Source organism: Guyanagaster necrorhizus, assembly GCF_019112545.1.
Source record: "Guyanagaster necrorhizus MCA 3950 unplaced genomic scaffold BT62scaffold_26, whole genome shotgun sequence".
Taxonomy (NCBI): Eukaryota; Fungi; Basidiomycota; class Agaricomycetes; order Agaricales; family Physalacriaceae; genus Guyanagaster; species Guyanagaster necrorhizus.
Genome location: NW_025064905.1, coordinates 316,924 through 335,909, shown reverse-complemented (window position 1 = coordinate 335,909; position 18,986 = coordinate 316,924). Strand labels below are relative to the sequence as shown.

Genomic DNA, 18,986 nt, shown 5'->3' with positions numbered 1-18,986 from the left:
TGGTGTAGCCAGTATTGGAAATTTACATCCTTTGCAACAAGGTTGACAGTCTGTGATGGTTTTGTGAATGGGAAAAGGGCCATCGGACTTCATCATAACCGAGGTCTTGGGACTTGCAATGCGTAGAAGCCACTCCGTGATTCCAGAAATGGCATTAGCCACCATAAACTCGAGGGGCGCCCATAAACTCCTGACTCCCAAGTCCGAAAAGCCCTGCTTATGACCAAGTTCAAATTGCTCTCTCCACCCGCAAAAGAAGTGGGTTACTGTCAAACTATATGCAAACGACTATAGAGATATCACCACCCTGACTTTCTCATGTTTCGAGTTGTGGAGACGGAAAACGACTGTTTCCTATCCTGGTGTGAATGATAACGCTAAGAAGCCAAGTCATGTAAGCATACATTAAAAGGAATACACCCGTAACTAAAATCATCTAGGCCAAGAAAATATGGCATTAATCCACAAGATAGATATCTGCATCCACGTTCTTGTCCGACTCCGGAGTCGAACCACTTTCACTATCGAATGCCTTCGAGGCGAGCCGTCCCTTCTCATCTTCGTCTTGAGCGTCCGCCACTGCCTCAAATGGCTCGTCATTCCTCCACTTCGCATCGAGGGGGGATATCAGGTAGGAAATATAATATAGGAAACCGGCGATGATATAGGTCAATATAAAACTAAAGATCGTTATCAAGTGCGCTAGAAAATAAAACGATAACAGGAACGTACGAAAATGTATTGAGATCCTTAGCTGCATCGGAGATATGCACTGAATCTGAAATGCTAGCTGCAAATCTAACCGAGGTTCATCAGGAGCAATGATATAGAAATTAAAGAGGAAATACATACCCAGGCATGCAAGGAATCAAAGATAAGATGGTCACGACTGGGGCGCGAATGTTCCATCCCTGTGCCACGAGTCAGACAGGCCTCAAAAAATAGAACGGTTGAAGATAACTTACGCCGGTATACCAGTAATGACCCGTAGGCGTTCCATTGTACAGCTCCTTCGTTATGATATTCCCACGCTTGATGACGCTTTTTGATACGTCATTAGATAGACCACAGATCAGAGTCCAGACTTACAAATAGTCCACGAAGAGAATGGCGGCAAGGGGTGCCAGCCAATATCCGTAGCCACTATGAAACCATTAGATAGCTATCAGAGTAACATATTTGCAGCTTACGATAAAAAAGCCAAAAATGTAGCTCCGTCCTTCAAAATCTTCCATGGAACGATGGCTATACCCAGCAGACAAGCAATGAACTGGCCTCGTCTAATAGTCATGTACTTGGGAAACAGGGCAGACACATCACTTCCGAATGGCAGGCACTGATGAAAGTAATTAGATGAGACGTTTATGTTTTCGAAGAATCAAATTTTTACGTTGGTAGCGAGATTGACGGCAATCAAAGCTAGGGCGACGCTTGCAGATGCAAGAAAAACACCGAAACGAGCCGCCGAATTGTGCGGGTATTGATCAAGCATGATTTGGCAGACATCCCAGAGGTTCCAAGCCGCCTCGCCGTATAGGTCCATGCTAGCCGATGCTACCAAGATTCCATAGAGGCCCGGAAGTGCAGACGCAATAGGGAACATAAAAATTTGGCCCCAGAACTGTCGTAGTGCGTTCAAAGGTGCTGTAGACGGATGTACAATAACATACCTGATCGTTCGGATTTCTTGCATAACGGGCTATGTCAGCTTGATTGACCGTTAACGATGACAGTGTTCCAAATCCGCTGTTGAACGCTTGCATAAAATACCAGCCAGTTTCAGAGCTAGTCAGTCGCCTCGAAGCTTCAAGAGGAAAGGTCGCGCCACCATTCTTCTTCATCCACCATATTAAAATAGCGTGCAAGGCTATAAACTGGACACAGTAAGTATGAATCGACTAATCGTGTTCATGTCAAAGATGATGGGGCTCACTACAATGACGGACTTGACGGCATAGAATACTCTCAAGTCCCGAGGATGAAAAAATGTCAGACATTGGACTGTATGATTTGGTAAATTCAATGGGCGGAGAGGAGAAACCTGCGCTAGCACGAACAGACAAACCATGCAATTATGACTATGATATCAATCAGTGACAGACTAGACTCAAAGGAATAATATCAGCGACTTACAACTTCCCAATTGGCGGGTAGTGATCCCCGACGACTCCGGCAATGTATTTTTCACATTGGCCCAAGACGGCCAAATGCACTGAAGACATACATCCACCATACGACCCGCGTAAAATGTATTGACGCCGTTCCAGATGACCTGATGGACAAGTAGGTCAGCCTGACCTATTGAACGATGCAATGAGGATTGCTTACACAGATAATGGCTCTGACCGATCATACACATCAACATCGAGGAAAAGATCATTCCTACACCTGGACAAACCTCATGGATACAGCCATGTAAGAGCCCCACATACCCCAAGATGCCCTTATACATGCAGGGTATCCAATGTGATAGCGGGCCGCCATCCGGCCATTTGCAACGACCATAAACGTCTGGACAATGCCTTGAGTTGTAGTAGAACATAGGATAGTCTCCGTACATACTCCAATAATGTGAGCGATGTTGAGAGCAAGCCATGCTTGCCACCACCTCAATCCGAGCCCCACGACCTGGTAAACGAGGTCAACACGTTTCAACAAAGACCAGGGGAAACGCACCGCGGAGCCCGCAGTCCAAGCAGACGCATTCATGGCATGGGCCATCCAAAATGCGGAGAAAACCCAGGCAGACCATTTACGCTCTTCTGGAGGAGTAGGATCAAGGCTACAAACTGTTCAGTTTGGTACATTCGAGAAGGAAGGTGGATGTTACTCGTGGTTGCTCCACTGGTGGGTAGAACATAATGAGCAATGGAATAGAACTGCTGAAAGAAAGAAACATACCTGATACCCTTTACTAAGTAGTCAGCGCAATGAGCGAGTCTATGTACGCACAAGACGCACCTTGAGAAACGTACTGATCCTCTGGAACTTGAAGAACGCGCCGAAAGTTCTCCCATGAAGAAAAGGTTTGTCGAACCTTTGAAACGCCCACCATGGTAAAGAATGAAGCGCAGAGCGGTCCTTCACCACGTCGACGTATTTATCGACGGGCACATATAAAGAAATGATCTAAAAGGCACGATTTATATTTTACTTGCCGGAGTATTTTCGATCGTTTATCATCATTTCTGCCGGCGGCACCTGACCTTTCACTTCAGCGCTGTAGCAGTATCACCGGTCCCGAACAACCTGCTGTAAAAATGGGATAGGAGGCAAGAAAAATTTTTCTATATTACCTGCCATGGCGGTCTCATTGCATTCCGAAGCTGACTCTGACTCCCAATCGCTGCGTCTCTATTAGATCTGAAACTCTTCGTGCCAGCAACCTGCAAGTGACCAGTCATTGCAACTCCCGTTTCGAAAATTGCCCACCAGTTTGCTGTCATTACAGTTGATTATCTTCTTGCTATTTATGCATCAGATGTGAGCCATCCTGCAATTTTCGGCAAACAATTTCTTACCTCTTTTTCCAACTTGAAGGTGTCATAGCTTGGGCAGATAAGGTTATGAAAGGACAGTTCTGTTGTCTGAATGCGTTTCATGTTGCTGAAAATGAATTAGGTTCAGGACCTTCGGGTCAGTCGGCTTGAATGCTTCTACTAGTCAAATGGTGCTAGTAGTAACGAGGTTCTCTGATGTCTTGCGATAGTAATCTCTCACACTGCATTGCCGAGATTACGTTGTAAGTTCTATTACAGAGGAAAATCATGCTTACGGCAGCTCTCTGTGAGCCACCAAGAATACTACGCCCTAGGTGCACTGTCAGTGGATAACGTCTGTCCACAGTTTCTGGGTGATAAATCTTTTCTTAACTTTCACTTAAAAATATCTGCTTGTAGATGCGCCCACACTCTGCCTCATAGGATCTCTCTGCTGTTCCCATGCGTGTCGATGCTATCCATTGGGTATTTCTCTCCCAGATGATTCTTGCTGGACCTTCGTGGCAAAGGTCTGGCATATTGACCTCCTCAGAAGCATTCTAATTATGGCAAACGGAACTGTAGGCCATCCGAAAGATGCTTGTTACTTTAGGATAATATCTGGAGGCGGAACTATATATCCTGGGTAAGCTCCGTCTTGTAGATCTGTACCAACTCATGCCAACCCTTTCCGGAACTAGACTTTTGTTATTGCGAGGCTCTGTAGTACTTTGTGTCGCTATGACCTTGGCGTTATTATCCGTTCAATACAGCTATGCGAAGATGCTCATCTTGCCCTTTCGAATCTTCTACACTGGCCTCGGTATCTACTTCAAGCTTGTACCAAGTTTGGGGATTCTGGCTCTATCAATACTCGGCAGGTTATCGGATTCTATATCTAATCAATGAATAAATAAATCTTTTGGCGTTATAACCTCAGGGCATTGGTGACTAGATGATTACAGGGACAGGATATGTTTTTTCTCAGGTGCAGTTTGCCCATCCCCTTTGGATTTTTGGTATTTCATTGTCCTTTCGTTCCCGATGAGAACTTGTGACTGATAAATGTATCCGTGCCATAGGTGTCGGATTCGTGCATCAATTCATCGGATCCATCACGCTTGAGTCCATGATTTCCGCATTGGTCGTCGCTGGGATGGGCACAGGCCAATACAATCTGGTCCTCTCCCCTTCCTCGTCATCTCCTCTCAACGCCGCATAACTTAATTAGCTACCGTAACTGTTCAGTCTGGCTCTTCTAAAAAAAGACCTGGCAGTTGTTGTCGGAGAACGACAAGCACCATACCTCTTAGCGGGGCCGTTGGGTTTGCATGTTTGGCCCATCCCCTTGCCCTTTCGACTTGAGATTCGGCTTGTGGCGGTATTCAGAATAGTCCTACGCGAAAGCAGCTTGCTAGGATTGCAGCGTTTTCTTTGTCAACGGCTGTCCTTAGCTATATCCGCGGTCGACGACGATATCACCGATGTCATGTTAGGCCAAGTCCGACTATGGTGGAAGGCAATGCATGAATAAGTGCTTTTTTTATGTGTCAGCATTATTTATATGATTGACTGCACAATCAGCATTTTCCCTCTGTCGCTTCCGTCGTGCCAGCGATGGCCACGCCGTTGACTTTTCCGCTACCGGCGAGTTCCAGTTCGTTTGATGCACAGGTCCCAAGACCTCCAAGCGTGTATCGATACAAAATGTGCACGCACATGCAGCGGCATCTATCGCATGGGACAATATTCTTTAAGAGTATACATATAAAGTACGGTCTCTCCTTCCTCCTATCAATTTCAAGTTTTTCGACCCGCACTTTCACTCAGCCACGCCAAACGCAGGAGTCGAAATATGCTTTACGGATGACAGAAGTTTCGCTCCTTGGCTATGTGTCTCGGACCATTATTAGCCGCGATGACTGGGCTCAGTGGGCTGCGTGTCTCTTGTTATGTACTCTTGAAATTCTTGGTATTGAATGACGGGCTTCATATCGTTACAACTTACAGCTTGAAGGGGCCTCTTTGTATACATTGGGCATCTCTTTCGGATTGGTGGCAATCCTTCGAGCTGTCCGATATGCGCCCTTTGTGAAAAACGGGGCCCGTCGGCACATGTAGAATGTCGGTGCTTGAACTTGAAGTGACAATTGGAAGTTCGTTTGATTTCCGAATCGATCGATCATCCATCGTCAGTCTTTCGTAACGCGACGCGTCGACGCATCGCGGGAGAATAGCTTATTCGGATAATGCGACTGGGGGAGAGAGGCCAGTCGAAAGTAATGGTTTAGTATGCATGTGCATTATCGATTCGACTGCGTGGTACTAGTATTCAATGTAGAAACTAACGATGCTAACGATTGAGGTCGGCAGTAGGTTCGATGATCGCCATGGATTAGCAACGGGGTGGACAAGGTATTCTGAGCGAGACGTCTATAGAGGGTGCACATACTATTCGAATATACTACATTCTTCGCATGATCCAGAAAGATATCCAGATTTCTTCCCCCCGGCTCGCCATCTACCCCATCCTTCATCTGCGAATGGAGCTGCCAATCCACAGCGTTGGTGCTAGCAGTGATGGCGATCTCACAAGGCACTATCACTTTTCCGACAGTCAACTTGAAGTTGTTACACCAGTTTTCATTCCACAACATACGGTGCAATCATAAAGTCCTCGCGGCCTCGGACTGTGCACTCTGTGCCACATTGTTTACGGAGAAAATGATGCTCCATTTCATCCGGGCCGTTCAAAGTGACTGCGATTTTTCAGGTGGGGAAGGCTAGCCTAGCCTTTTGCAGTATATTCCATGTCGTACAGGAACGAAGATGTATAGGATAGTATAGGATCGGGACCATTGTTCATGAGCGCAGGACATGCCCGAGCACGATAATGCCCTTCAGAAGGGTGGTACGGGACGGACTTGCAGCGAATACAAAGTTCAAGTCAATAAGAACGTCACGTTTTGCCGGCGGCAGTTGTTTCTGCTTTCATACCGCCACCTCCACTACGTCCTTTGGCCCATATCCCGTCCTGCGACGGTTCTCATTGCAACAGTCGGTGCTGAAGCGAAAGGCGGACATTTTCACCCCTGTTGGAGTCGAAATTGCCGACAGGAAAGTGCCGTGCCGGTTCCTGCCTGCCAGATTCTCAGTTGTCACCTACCCACCGCCACGGGAGAATGCTAGAGCCAGATTCGACCGCATCCACTTCGCTTGGCGAAGAGATCCTTGTTCCACCTCCGAAGCAGAAGCGGTCCAGTGTAGCTTGCAGACGATGCCGTCGTCTTCGAGCAAAATGCGTCAAGGATGAAGAGAAGGGACGATGTCGCGGCTGTATCGAAGCAGGCGTGCCTAATGAATGCCAGTTTTTGCCGCGAGGCATGAGTGCCATCGACAGAGCCGTCAGTTGCGATCTGCCTGTACAAATGCCTGCGCTAACCTTCTTTTTTATTCCTTTTATAGCCCCGACCTCCCCAGAATCGAAAGCGGCAGACACGCCCCAAGGACCTTGATGGGTACGATTCTTTTGTTTTTCTTCATGGTGAGAATGGTTGCTTACTCTGGCGTAGAGGACACCGTTCCGATGGCTATGATGGCGCGAAGGCGGGACCGCTGACCCCTCAGTAAGTATCCTATCATAGCACCATAGAGGCTTACAAATTCTTCCACAGAAGCCCTGTTGAAAGGTTTTGCGACAACTGTTCACAGGCTTTGTCCTCAAAATCTTCTTCCCACCAGGAACTGTTTGTGTTGCGTATATTGATACCTTCCCACTGATCAGATCTTCGTCAGGCTCCCTCCTCACGAAGAACTCGTCGAAGCGTGCGAATGGTTCTTTTCAACCTATTTTCAGCTAGGTACGACATGAATCTATCCCTCTTTCATTGCTCACGTTCAAACAGGTTTCCTACACAAACCGACTTTCATGCACACTCTTCAGACCTCCCCGCAATCTCTGAGCACCTTTCTCCTTCTTTCGATGCTTTCAGTCTCAGCGCGATTCACTCCTACCCTAATACAGCGATTTTCAACACCGGTCAATGCAGCCAATACCTTTGCAAAACGTGCACAATTACTGGTTGGCCAGGAAATGCTGGCCGCGGCTTCCCTTGATAGAGCCCAGGCGTTCTTCCTATGCAGCATATGGAACTGGGGAAGCGGGTTTCGGGACCGTAGCTGGATCTTCCTCGGGATTGCCGCACGGATGGCTTCCGTCCTCCGACTTTCGCAGGAAGAATCCTTCGACCTTCGCCCCGACGCGAGCGTGGAGCAGATCATCAACGCCGAGGTATCCCGGCGGACTTGGTGGGTCATCTTCATGAGCGACAATCTGTTGAGCTCTGGATGCGGGCGACCAATATCGTTTGACCTAAACAAGGTGACGATTCCGCTGCCATGCGACGAGGATCATTTTACGTTTGGATACAATGGTCCGGCGACAGTGATGGAGGGGACTCACGCGCGACCGCGACTAGCGCCGCAGTCCCGTTTCCCTATTGATCCACAGTTGAACAGTGAAATTGTGGACACTAACTCGACGAACTCGAATGGCGATCGGTCGCTCTATGGTAACTTGGTCATAATCGCAGACATATGGGCGCGGGTAGCAAGGGGTGCACTGCAGAGAGCGAAGGCTGGACCCACGACGGCTCCATGGAGGAGTGACAGCGATTACTTTCAGATGGCCACCGAGCTGCAAAACTGGGAAAGTAAATTGACCAATAGACAGACGTGGTCGTTATCGAATCTCCTAGCGTATCAGAGCAAGAGCCTGGACTTGGTATGTATCTTTCAACATTTACTCACTTGTATTGAGAAACGTTCCAAGGGTTACCGATGCATTTTCATGATTATGCACTTGTCACACATCGTACTGCGTCGGTCATATTTACCGATGATGGCTCGGGACGTCCATTCATCAACAATCAATCCTTCAAACTATCGGCCAGAAGTGGCACCTCCAAGGTTCTGGGAGACTATTGTCCATGAAATGTTTGCCCATGCGCTCAAAGTTATCGAACTCGTAAAGAGCTGGGTGCCAACTATGCCTTTTACCAGAGGCTCAACGCCGATGATGGTACGATCTTTGCTGCACCAGATAGGTGATGTTTTCTTCTTTAACTACTCTATTTAGGGCTTTGCTATTTACATGTCGGGGTCTGTATTATCATACCTCAAGCGTTGGACTTGGCGTAAGTTTTATATACCCATAGGTCTACAATCATCTCATTTCATTGAATCTATCTAGTATGCCCTTCATTAGCAGAGTACTCCGGACCTGCTATCCAGGATGCCTTAACACTCTTACTGGAGTTGGCGGCTGTCTGGCCTACGATGGCAGGTCGATGGCATGCTAGCTTAAAGGAAGTATCTGTTACCTTCCCGTCCCGCCATGAAAATCCGCACCGGCAGGTCGAAGGCTTTGGCTCTGCCGCAGAAGAGGACCTTAATACTGATGATAGGGAGGGGATGTATAGACATAAATATCGAGGCAGCCTGGAAGAGGCTGGAGATCAGGAGGAGGTGGGTTTGGATGACTCTGCGATTCAAGAGGATATTAAACATCCGCATCCGCGGCAGCCGGTACCTGTTAACGGTGGTGTGCCAAAGGAGGAGACCAGTCCGATTCCACATGGTGCGGACATGCTGTATTCGCTGGCGACGGCTGCGTCACATAGAATGCAGCCTCCGGTTCCGCCTGGAGGCGTGCCGTTCGCCAATGGAGCCACGAATGGCTCTGTTCCGGCGATCTGGGTTAACTACCAGGAAGACCTTGTCACTTTGTTCAACAAAGATGATCTTTCATCTCACCTGGAGTACAGTGGTGATGGATGGGCATTTTAATTCTGTTATGTTTATTGTGGATGATACCCTTTGCTTTTATATGGTTGTACGTATTGAAATGACCTGTAATTGTATATCTTTGCTGGCTTAGTGGTCTGTCGAAGCTCTTATGTAACCCTTCCGAAGTTCCATGATCCTTTTTTTGAAAAAATGTGTTTGGGACTATCGAGAACTTTGACAAATGAAATACAAAAGATTGAGCCCATTGTTGTAAGCATTAATGGGGTAGTGGTAACCTGGGTCGTTGCCATGTGAAATATGCGAAGCATAGTTCGACCCGCCGGGGGTTCGATTCCCCCTTAATGCACTGAGCTCCGATGTTTAAAGTTGTTTTTATATTATAATTATATCCTTCTAAATTCTTTGTTTATTGTTCAAACTTCAAAGTTCGCATGGCACCAAGGTCCAACAACGAACTAAGCTATACAGTTCCGGTACCTAAGTCCCCACGGCGACTTCAGGACAGTGGACAGACATCGGGGCCTGCGGTGCATAAGCAGCTCTTCTCCGCCTAAGCTTAAGCTTTAGAGAAATCATGCAGGCGGACGAGCCCTGCTTCGCCGCTATGCCCAAGTACTTAGATTCTTACGATATCATACTGGGTTGATATCGAATCAAGTTGTCATCTCTTCAATCAGAGCATCTTTGGTATATTTACAGACTGAGCGTGTACGGAAACCCCATTATAGTTAATACAAGACTACAGTTGACATCTACCAGAAAAGTGATCTAAGTAACCCAGTAAGGAAAGAGTGGAATCGATAGGACCGAAATAAGATGGTATGAAACAAGGCAATATATGTAGGTCTGGGTCATGACGTCGTAACCCAACTCTCTAAGCGCGCCTCTCTTGCACTCAACCGATTTTGTGGGTCGACGCACACAATCGTGCGCAAGAACGCACAGAAATGCTCGCGTTCAGGGTTCCTGGCTTCGCTACTGCTTAAGCGGGTAGCAGACGATGGGGTCTTCCACACGCCCTTGGCGATCGCTTCGAGAGAAGTCATTTGGAGCGGGAAGGGACATCTGAAGGTTCCTGTAATACGGGAATGAGTACTGTATGTCTGGCCATCGAAGAAAGAGCTCACCATCTGTGTCATAGAACTCTTGAACCCGTCCCCTGGTGCCAGGATCCCTCATCGATTGGGGTACTTCCCCAACTTGCTCGATAATCTGCAGCAGGTGAATCTGAGCGGGGGTCATAGCCTCATAATCCGGCGTGGGTTGGAAGAATGGGTCAAAGAGCGGGCCACCCGTGGCGAACTCGTACAGCAGGCAACCTAAACTCCAGAGATCGATCTTCTCGTCCCAAGTCAAACCCAATATAACCTCGGGTGCGCGAAGGGCATGCGGCTGAACGTTTGACGAAGGGTGGCGTTTGTGAGGAAGCTGGACGGCGTGGCCTAGGTCTGCTAGAACGAATCTCCACTCCGATTGGTCGAGAGAGAGGGCATCAGGTAGGGACAGGAGGATATTCCGTGGCTGGACGTCAGCGTGAACGAGACGCTGGGAGTGAAGGAAACTGAGTGCGGCCAAGACGTCATTTGCGATACGTCTTACTACAGGCATGGGTAGCCAGCGACTAGAAAGATGGCGTTTGAGATCAGTGATGGTTGGTCCGTGAAGAGAAAGTACAAGACATGTTGACGGAAATGGGGCAGGTAAGGGTAAGCTATGGCGAACAGGGAACGCAGGGGGAAGGGAGAGTCGTCTGCTTCGTTTTCCCTTCTGCTCCGCTGTAGATGGCCGTTCGCTCCGCTTGGAAAAGGTAAAATGGTCGAGCAACTTGACGAGCTGGTCTGGCGGGTGATCCAGCCGCAAATGCTTCGACAGTTCGCGAGTCCGTTCGCCTGCTGTTGTGAGGACTTTGATGGCGACGAGGTTTGATGGTGACGGAGAGAGATATGTCAAGGCGGTATGGAAAGATGCGCCGTCGTCTACGTCGTCCTCTTTATCTGTCTGTGCCAACCAGACCGTCGAGAACCCGCCATCGCCCAGGGGTCGTACCAACGTGTACTCCAACCCACGGCCGAGCACAGTCCCAGGGGTCAATTCTGGTGTTTGCGTTGGCAGATCCGGCTTGGGCGGATATGTCCTTGAAGGCGATTTCTGTTTCGAAGAATGTGCGAGATTGAAACGGATGGCGAATTTGAACTTTAGGGCAGGTGCTGTGAAGAGAGGGAAGAGCTTAGGATGTTTGGTGGACTTGGTGGACATTTGTGAAGCTGCGGAGGATACAGTTACTGGGCATGATTCTGTGCGAGTAAGAACGCATGATAGAAGAACGTTCACAAGTTGAGTACCGTGACGGCAATTACCGATCCGGAACACGCCACTGTCTATCACCTCTCTTTTTTGTCTTTCTCTTCTCTTCTACTTAGTGGTCGCCGTATCCTCGGACGGTGACGGAGCTTGTTTGGCCTTAATCCTCACAGCCTAGAATTTTTTTAAGCGGGAAATGCAGCTTTACCCCAAGCTAAGAAAATTTTATCAGTCTCAATCGTACCAAGAGTTACCAAGAGTTACCAAGACTTAGTCAGTCGCCCACCTATCCCAATCAATGATGCGTGATGTCCGAGTCGAAGATTTTACGCTATGCTGTAAGTAGTGTCGGGCCGAGTTTCACAGGTCTTGACGGAGGAATTTCACAAAGTCCGTGTGTTCAATAATCAGCATCTGAAGGATTACATACAATCTGCCAAACTGTGGGAGGACACGCTTGGAGATGTCGGGTGGCGTCGAGGACCTGCTGTCCAGAATGGGTTTGAAATCTTGAATGGAGGGCGGGTGTTCTTGTTGAAAGTGGGTCACATACTGAGCTTGGAACGCCAAGTACCATAGAAACGGGAAGCACCGATCGTGTCAGACTAGTGTGCCGTAACTAGGCTAGACATTGCGCATCTGGAGATCTTATTCCAGGCTATTCCGGGTAATTTAGTAGCCAAAGCACTGACAGCTTCTGAGATGCAAGATGCACGTTAAAGTTCTTAAAAGGCTAACCGCTAAACGGATCTGCTTGGATGCATTAGCTATCTGCCCTCATATTTCATGGAGCAAGATCAGGAGTATTTACCTATGTTCGATGTCAGTGCAGGTCTTCAAGATTTTGTCCAGTAGTGATTGACATCTCGAACTACGGTAACAAGGTTTCGTTACGCCTTTTTGCAAATAGAAATTCGAAGACGACGTTGATTAAGGGTGAGAAGGTTTCTGTTATCAACTATGAAAGGGTGTGCACTTGACTGAATTCACAGCAGTTCTTTGGAAAGTTAGCGCTAACCAGTCTTATAGACACTCGAGATCCTGACACTGTTCTGGAAAATTGACGTGCGACGTGTGGAAATCGTCCCTTCTGTCACGTGACCGAGTCCAGAAATTATAATATGAGATTCGAAATCAGCAACTTACACCACGATGTCGGTCCCTGAGTCTGTCTCAATTTGAAAGGTTACGAATTTCTGCGCCTCCCAACGATGCTGTTCCCGCTGATAGTGAAAATGTGACAACTTATTAATCCGACACGCCTAGCGAACTTGATTGTGGAGTTTGGAACAAGAATGAGAGAAACTCTCGACTAGCATATTCATTTGCATCTTTTCTCTATCTGTGTCGTCAGTCGTGGGGGTAGGCCCATATAAACCCCTAGTATATCCATGTGGACAGTCTGGAGGTCATCTCCCCATAACAAGAACGAGACTCTTAGCCTTACGGGTATGCGCCCCTTCACCTTGACCGTTCGCAACTTACATTCAACATATTTTTATCAGGCGACCAAGCGGCTGACTGTCTTGTCCAGCTGGGCGTTCCTGTTGGTCCCAGCCCCGACGCACGAGCCCGATCTTTAACTTCCATACGAGTCCGTTGAGCCTTCGTCTTTGTATCAGTATACAACCTACATACTTTCAGTCAATGCCAAGGCTTGTAAATTGTAGGCCGCCGTCGTACCTGCAAGAATCCAGAGTTGGTAAAGCGAAAAAATGCAACGCAGTGCATATATATACTATCAGTATACCAACATCACGGTTGATTGCTCAACGGAGTAAAAAATCTCTAGGCGATTTCTCATATTCGACAGAAACAAAGAAGCACGTAGTTACCGACGATTCCCAAGCAGCTGCAGCGCAAGCTCTTCATCGTCTTCGATATTATTCTGCCCTCCAGACTTCCGGTTCTGAGCACTCTTCTTCTGGCGTTTCTGAGGAGGAGCCACAGAATCGTTCTCATCGTCGGAACTCAAATCAAACACTGGTGAAACATAGCCGTCATCCTCCGGTAATGGCTCCGCGACAGCTCCGTAACCGCCATCATCCATCTAGAAGATCCGAGCAAGTCAGGTCAATATGAAAGAAACGACTGGAGTCACATACCATTACCCCCCTCTCCCTTTCCTTTCTTTTCCTCTTCTTCTCGCGTTTCTTCTCCCTCGCCTCCTCTTTATCTACAACATCCGCAATCTTCATCTTACCCCGCTCTCCCTCAGCATACTTTGCTCCCTGCCTCATCACACCCTCCATTCCACCCGTCTCTTTAACCCACTCTTCTGCATCAGCAACACCATACACCTCCTTCGCCTCACCCGCATCGTTAAACACTATCTTCTTCGACGAAGGTGCGTTCAAGATCAACGTCCGCTTCGCGCGGCCAAGCTTCAGTTTTCGGTTTGACAGGTTGTCTATTTTGATGAGGTTGAGAGGTTCTTCGGTGGATGGGTCCTCTTCGAGATCGTGATCAGCGCGTTTGAGGGTCATGAAATCGTCGTCGTCATCGTCTCCTGCCTCGCGATCGACGAGTTTGTTATAGTGCTCTGATAGAACACCCTGGTTCTTTCGTTCGAACATCCGATCGTATTTCGTTCGTATGGTATCAGCCTAATGACGATGATCAGTTTATACGCAAGAAAGTTTGTCGAGAATACCTTGGTTGTCGTCTGTTCTAAAACTTTTTCTTCTTCATCGCTCGATGACGATGAATCTTCTTCCACCTCGGACCCGCTGTTTTCCTTCAGGGCCTCGGCTGTTGCTTTAGCAGCCGTGCGATCAGCGTTCTTCTTCTTCTTCGCCATCTCCTTGCTGAGGAACTTGATCTTAGGCGTACCTGGAAGACCTAAAGATTCCGCGAACTGATCGACAGGCAGTTCCGATATTTTGAATATGGACTTGTCTTTGTGGAGGTAGATGGACCGCAGGTAGGACACGAAAGCCTGCAGCCAAAAGTATTATGCATGAGCACGGCGTCTTTTTGAAAGGAACTCACCCTTTGACCGAGGTATTTAATCTCTGGGTCTTGGAATGCAAGATTTTGGAGTTGATTATCGATGTTCTGCGTTTTGCTGCCTCGAACTTTGAGCTTGTCGATGATGATTGACTTGGCTTTTAGAGCAGCCAACATGCCTTCCTCTTCGCTGGGCATCAAAAAGAGGAGGCCTTTACCCTTGCTCTCATATCGCGCTGTTCTGCCAACCCGGTGAATATATGTCTCTGCGTCTTCCGGAGCGTCGACCTGCAAGACCCAATCCACCGACGGAAAATCCAAACCGCGCGCAGCGATATCGGTCGCGAACAACACTGAGTGCTTGGATGTGGTAAATTTGTTATACATGTTAAGGCGCGCAGTCTGTTTTTGTTTGCCGTGCAGGTGAAGGAGGGAGATACCGGGATGCATCTTGCAAAAGGTTTCATAAACGAAGCGAACCTGCTTACAGCTAGACAAGAAGACAAGAATTTTTGATTGCAAGTGTGACTTGATGAAGCTCCAAAGCACTGAGAGCTTCTGGTCCAATGTGCAAATAAGGTAGTGTTGCGATAGATTTTCTGGAGTCGCCGTCGGGATAGAGGCATCCTCGGCATCATGTATACCAATATGGACAGGATCCTTCAAGCTTAGCCGTGCTAGGTCGCTCACTGACTGAGTCTGTGTGGCGGAGAAGAGCAATGTTTGTCTGGACTTGGGAAGGTGGGCGAGGAGTGCAGACAAGGTACGGGAGAATCCCATATCCAATATTCGATCGGCCTCATCCAAGACTACAGATGAATGAGAAATGATGTAGAAGCATCACGAAAAAGAACTAACCAAGGACTTGCAAGTTGTCTGATTCAAATCCGAACGTTTGGTCCATGTGCTGTAGCAGCCGCCCAGGAGTGGCAACGAGAATGTTCATTCGAGACAAACGATCTCGTTCGTCCTTTAGATTCTTTCCTCCAATTACAAGACCGGCCGAGAACGAATGGTATCCACCGATGGATCGTAGAACGTCGAAAATTTGAACGGCCTGTTGATGAGACAAAATTTGGAGTTTGGATGAGCATTCAAAGACATACCAGTTCTCGTGTAGGGGATATTATTAGTGCACCCAATCCATCCGAGGGACCCCACTTGCGACGGTGAAGAATTTCCAGTACAGGTATGAGAAACGCGAGTGTCTTGCCACTTCCGGTACGAGCGGCACCTAGGACGTCTTTTCCCTTGAGTGATACAGGTATACTCTTCGCTTGAATATCTGTCATGTTTACGAAGAAAGCCTTTTTCAATCCTGGTGATGATCAGCTTGCGCGTCGTAAACAAAAAGACGGTGGCCACCTCTCTTGGTATAGTCAGATACTGGCAAATCAGAGAACGCCTTCAAGTCCTCTGGCGGAACCTGTTCTGTACTGGTGAGCCTCCAGCATTTCCAGAGCGCGTCCTTTGAGACTCACAAAATTTAGCGCATCGTGATCCAAAGAATCTATTTTCTGGTTTTCTGTCATCTGCTTGGCTTTCGCAGACCGAATGGCATTTTTGGTCTGCTTTCCCTTGTTGGGTCTGGAGGGACCAGCTTCGGGTTGGTATGTCATGGACGTGAGAGCTGAAAAAAAGTGCCGGAGCTTCGGGCCGATGAGTGTGCATCCAGGGTTAGGGTTTGAACTCCCGACTTGGTCGTCGCAGGCAGTCTAGTGCTCTCCCCTGTGTGCGACCATCACTATTGTTATGTTATTTGACAGCTCTCGTTCTTCAGCTTAGCTTGATTATTATTTATTTTTAAAGCGGTCCGTGCACATGAACCGGGGCAATGGGCGCATGTTTGATCCCTTAAGGCCGTCATCATCATCACCAGAAACGTTGGAAATGCCACCTACATTGAACTCGACATCTTCTGCTGCCGATATCGATGGACGACCCGATATCTTGTATGAGGCCGCAGATATAGAGGACGAGGAGCCCAAAGGTGAGGGTATCGTCTTTTACTGGCCGTCGTCCTGACCGTCTCATGCAGACGTACTAGGCTCGGACAACGACCGCAGAGCGCTAGTCAGGCTAGCCTTTTCGTTCTTCCTATTCGGCCTCATTAACAACGGTTAGTGTTTTCTTCGTCGTAGTCTGTGTTCTCAGTCTCACTCGAAGGACAGTGCTCTATGTAATCATTCTGTCGGCTGCCCTCGACTTGGTCCCCCCCTCCACTCCAAAGGGAATAATTGCGTTCTGCAACATTGCACCCGCACTCGTTGTCAAGGTTGGCTGGCCGTACGTCCTGAAAGGCCGTATTCGCTATGCTAAACGTGTCATTGGCTGCTGTCTTCTTAGTGTATTGGGAATGATTGTGCGTCTAGACTGCCTCCTTTTCCGCGGTATATGCTCACTCAGAGGCAGGTCGTGGCCCTTTTTGATTCTTTGTCAATGAGGCTTTTAGGCATTAGTCTCGCGTCATTCTCGTCAGGTAGTAATTTCCCCCACATGGACATGTAGCCCGATATCAGCTAACCCGTCCTTTAGGCTTGGGGGAGTTGACCTTTCTCCAGCTTTCCACCACTTATACTCCCCCGTCCATCGCTGGACACAGCGTAGGGTGCGTTTTTTCTTGTGCCCTTATCACAGTCTTCTTATCTATCGACTAGGTACTTTGCTTCGGGTACTGGAGCAGCCGGCTTAGTCGGGGCCTTTTTGTGGTGGGAGCTTCGCGGCTTGGGTGTTCGCATTGGCGTCGGACTTTCTTCTGTACGTCTACTCCACTAATCTGCGGCCTCATAGCTTACCATGTCTCTAGGTCTTGCCATTCATCATACCACTGACTTTCTACTTACTTCTTCCTCCTAATTCTGCTTTTTTGCCGTCCTCATCCTATGATGACGATGATTCCACCTATCCGATAACGTCAACACTCCCTTACACACCATTGCCTACGGAAGAGGATGCCGCTGAAGGCGAAGGCAGTTTACTTTCAGTTCCGAAAAGAGTATCCTTATCCCCAAATGACAAACTACAACTTGTCAAGCCTCTCTTGATAAAATATATGTTGCCACTATGTGAGTGCTCCCACATATGTTTTTGGACTGAGCTAATGCGTTGTGCTGGTAGTCTGTGTCTACACGGTATGCAGTGCCCACTTCCATCTAGTTTGCTGTATTGATATCATTATAGTTTGAGTATACTATTAATCAGGTGTGTACGCGCCATTTCTGCCGTCGTCTCGGTAGTCTAGGCTGACACCGAGGCACACAGGGCATAGCTCCTACTCTTCTGTATCCGGTTCCCTCTCCTGACAAATATACCGTTCTGAGCAAGATCATACACTCAGTTCGCGACTACTACCCTCTTTGGCAGGTACTGTACTGTTCGCCGTTGCTCTGTTTTATTCAATTTCTGATATTCAAAAAGCTCGTTTACCAAACAACTGTTTTCTTTTCTCGCTCTTCGATATCAATAGGAATTCCTCCGCTACCGGCTCGGCTACTTTCTTTGCCTTCTATAATACAATGCTTAATACTTCTTACGCTGGCATACGAATCTGCCGTAGGTTTCTATTCTGATGATTCAGAAGGACTGAGCATAATCACCGTGTTCCTCCTGGTGAGCCTAGAAGGGATATGCGGCGGCTTGGCTTAGTACGTACTCACTTTTCATATGCTGGACCGTGTTCACGCCGCGTTCTCAGCGTCAACGTCTTCTACCGTGTCAACCAAGAGCGTCCGGACCCAAGCTCAGCCAACGACGTCGAGCGAACGCGTCAAGAACGCGAATTCAAGATTGGCTCCATTGGTTTTGCAGATTCATCTGGAATTCTGATTGCTTCGCTTGTTGCCGTTCCTACTGAAGTTAGATTATGCCGGGCACAAGTCAACAGAGGGAAACTGCTGTGTCAGGGTCTGTAATATAATTTATCGGAAATTTCCTAAGGGTTGAGTTTTAGTGTTTGATGAGATGCCAATATGATTCGATGGCTCGGGCATAACATCGCCATCTCCTACAACATTTTCCCCAATCTAAGGGTCGCTGTTATCACTTAGAAGATCGGCTGTCTTTTTTGCATTTAACTTGCTTTGATGGACATATTTTTTTTTTTCGATCCGGATACCGAAGAATTTATTTAATCCCTAAATCACCATCATTCTCGTAAGTACGCGGAACCGACACTTGACGCGCGCGTGCATCTTGTAGTAATTATTACTGTCAAGAGACCATCATGGACATGACACATACAACATTCAACTACTAATGACGCTATCTCCACCCATTTTCGTATCGGGAACTCGGTACTATTATTAAAGACAAGAGACACTAACATAGCGAGATGACAACATAGATGATAGCCAGACATGACCGGGACCCGATAAAACCAATGAATAAATACATTTGAGATAGCACCGGCAGAGCATGGAAGAAAAGAATTGAGAAACGGAAATGCGTTAA

General features: G+C 47.8%; 6 protein-coding genes and 1 non-coding gene across 7 annotated transcripts; 4 read left to right on the top strand and 3 right to left on the bottom strand.

The window, feature by feature from the left end:
• Nucleotides 1-356: 356 nt before the first annotated feature.
• On the bottom strand, nucleotides 357-3,136 carry BT62DRAFT_996360 (uncharacterized protein). The gene is made up of 18 exons (XM_043190579.1): nucleotides 2,962-3,136; nucleotides 2,902-2,909; nucleotides 2,831-2,844; nucleotides 2,677-2,782; nucleotides 2,563-2,628; nucleotides 2,399-2,511; nucleotides 2,329-2,341; nucleotides 2,134-2,272; nucleotides 2,058-2,078; nucleotides 1,934-2,001; nucleotides 1,671-1,874; nucleotides 1,391-1,621; nucleotides 1,191-1,336; nucleotides 1,090-1,143; nucleotides 966-1,041; nucleotides 853-911; nucleotides 733-798; nucleotides 357-680 (listed from the first exon to the last, which is right to left on the bottom strand). The coding sequence occupies exons 1-18, from the start codon at nucleotides 3,053-3,055 to the stop codon at nucleotides 458-460; spliced, it is 1,701 nt and encodes a 566-aa protein (XP_043036383.1). The 5' UTR covers nucleotides 3,056-3,136; the 3' UTR covers nucleotides 357-457.
• Nucleotides 3,137-4,220: 1,084 nt separating this feature from the next.
• Nucleotides 4,221-4,701, top strand: BT62DRAFT_1009884 (uncharacterized protein; the record flags this gene model as incomplete). The annotated part of the gene is made up of 2 exons (XM_043177592.1): nucleotides 4,221-4,302; nucleotides 4,562-4,701. The coding sequence occupies 2 exons, from the start codon at nucleotides 4,221-4,223 to the stop codon at nucleotides 4,699-4,701; spliced, it is 222 nt and encodes a 73-aa protein (XP_043036382.1).
• A 1,673-nt stretch (nucleotides 4,702-6,374) lies between these two features.
• Nucleotides 6,375-9,430, top strand: BT62DRAFT_935609 (uncharacterized protein). The gene is made up of 9 exons (XM_043186983.1): nucleotides 6,375-6,883; nucleotides 6,945-6,997; nucleotides 7,052-7,105; nucleotides 7,154-7,225; nucleotides 7,275-7,339; nucleotides 7,385-8,262; nucleotides 8,311-8,559; nucleotides 8,617-8,674; nucleotides 8,731-9,430. Exons 1-9 carry the CDS (start codon nucleotides 6,662-6,664, stop codon nucleotides 9,324-9,326), a joined length of 2,247 nt encoding a protein of 748 aa, XP_043036381.1. The 5' UTR covers nucleotides 6,375-6,661; the 3' UTR covers nucleotides 9,327-9,430.
• A 110-nt stretch (nucleotides 9,431-9,540) lies between these two features.
• On the top strand, nucleotides 9,541-9,633 carry BT62DRAFT_t145. Its single transcript has one exon. It is a non-coding gene; the product is annotated as a tRNA-Gly (tRNA).
• Nucleotides 9,634-9,937: 304 nt separating this feature from the next.
• Nucleotides 9,938-11,621, bottom strand: BT62DRAFT_935607 (kinase-like protein). Its single transcript, XM_043186982.1, has 2 exons — nucleotides 10,415-11,621; nucleotides 9,938-10,362 (listed from the first exon to the last, which is right to left on the bottom strand). The coding sequence occupies exons 1-2, from the start codon at nucleotides 11,541-11,543 to the stop codon at nucleotides 10,139-10,141; spliced, it is 1,353 nt and encodes a 450-aa protein (XP_043036380.1). The 5' UTR covers nucleotides 11,544-11,621; the 3' UTR covers nucleotides 9,938-10,138.
• Nucleotides 11,622-13,337: 1,716 nt separating this feature from the next.
• Nucleotides 13,338-16,187, bottom strand: BT62DRAFT_988539 (DEAD-domain-containing protein). The gene is made up of 8 exons (XM_043190116.1): nucleotides 16,019-16,187; nucleotides 15,903-15,963; nucleotides 15,644-15,855; nucleotides 15,396-15,594; nucleotides 14,580-15,346; nucleotides 14,242-14,526; nucleotides 13,694-14,194; nucleotides 13,338-13,638 (listed from the first exon to the last, which is right to left on the bottom strand). The coding sequence occupies exons 1-8, from the start codon at nucleotides 16,154-16,156 to the stop codon at nucleotides 13,420-13,422; spliced, it is 2,382 nt and encodes a 793-aa protein (XP_043036379.1). The 5' UTR covers nucleotides 16,157-16,187; the 3' UTR covers nucleotides 13,338-13,419.
• Nucleotides 16,188-16,228: 41 nt separating this feature from the next.
• Nucleotides 16,229-18,470, top strand: BT62DRAFT_935605 (batten's disease protein Cln3). The gene is made up of 12 exons (XM_043186981.1): nucleotides 16,229-16,527; nucleotides 16,576-16,656; nucleotides 16,709-16,899; nucleotides 16,950-17,016; nucleotides 17,073-17,145; nucleotides 17,195-17,294; nucleotides 17,344-17,602; nucleotides 17,655-17,668; nucleotides 17,718-17,738; nucleotides 17,799-17,900; nucleotides 17,955-18,181; nucleotides 18,232-18,470. Exons 1-12 carry the CDS (start codon nucleotides 16,359-16,361, stop codon nucleotides 18,446-18,448), a joined length of 1,521 nt encoding a protein of 506 aa, XP_043036378.1. The 5' UTR covers nucleotides 16,229-16,358; the 3' UTR covers nucleotides 18,449-18,470.
• The last annotated feature ends 516 nt before the right edge of the window (nucleotides 18,471-18,986 follow it).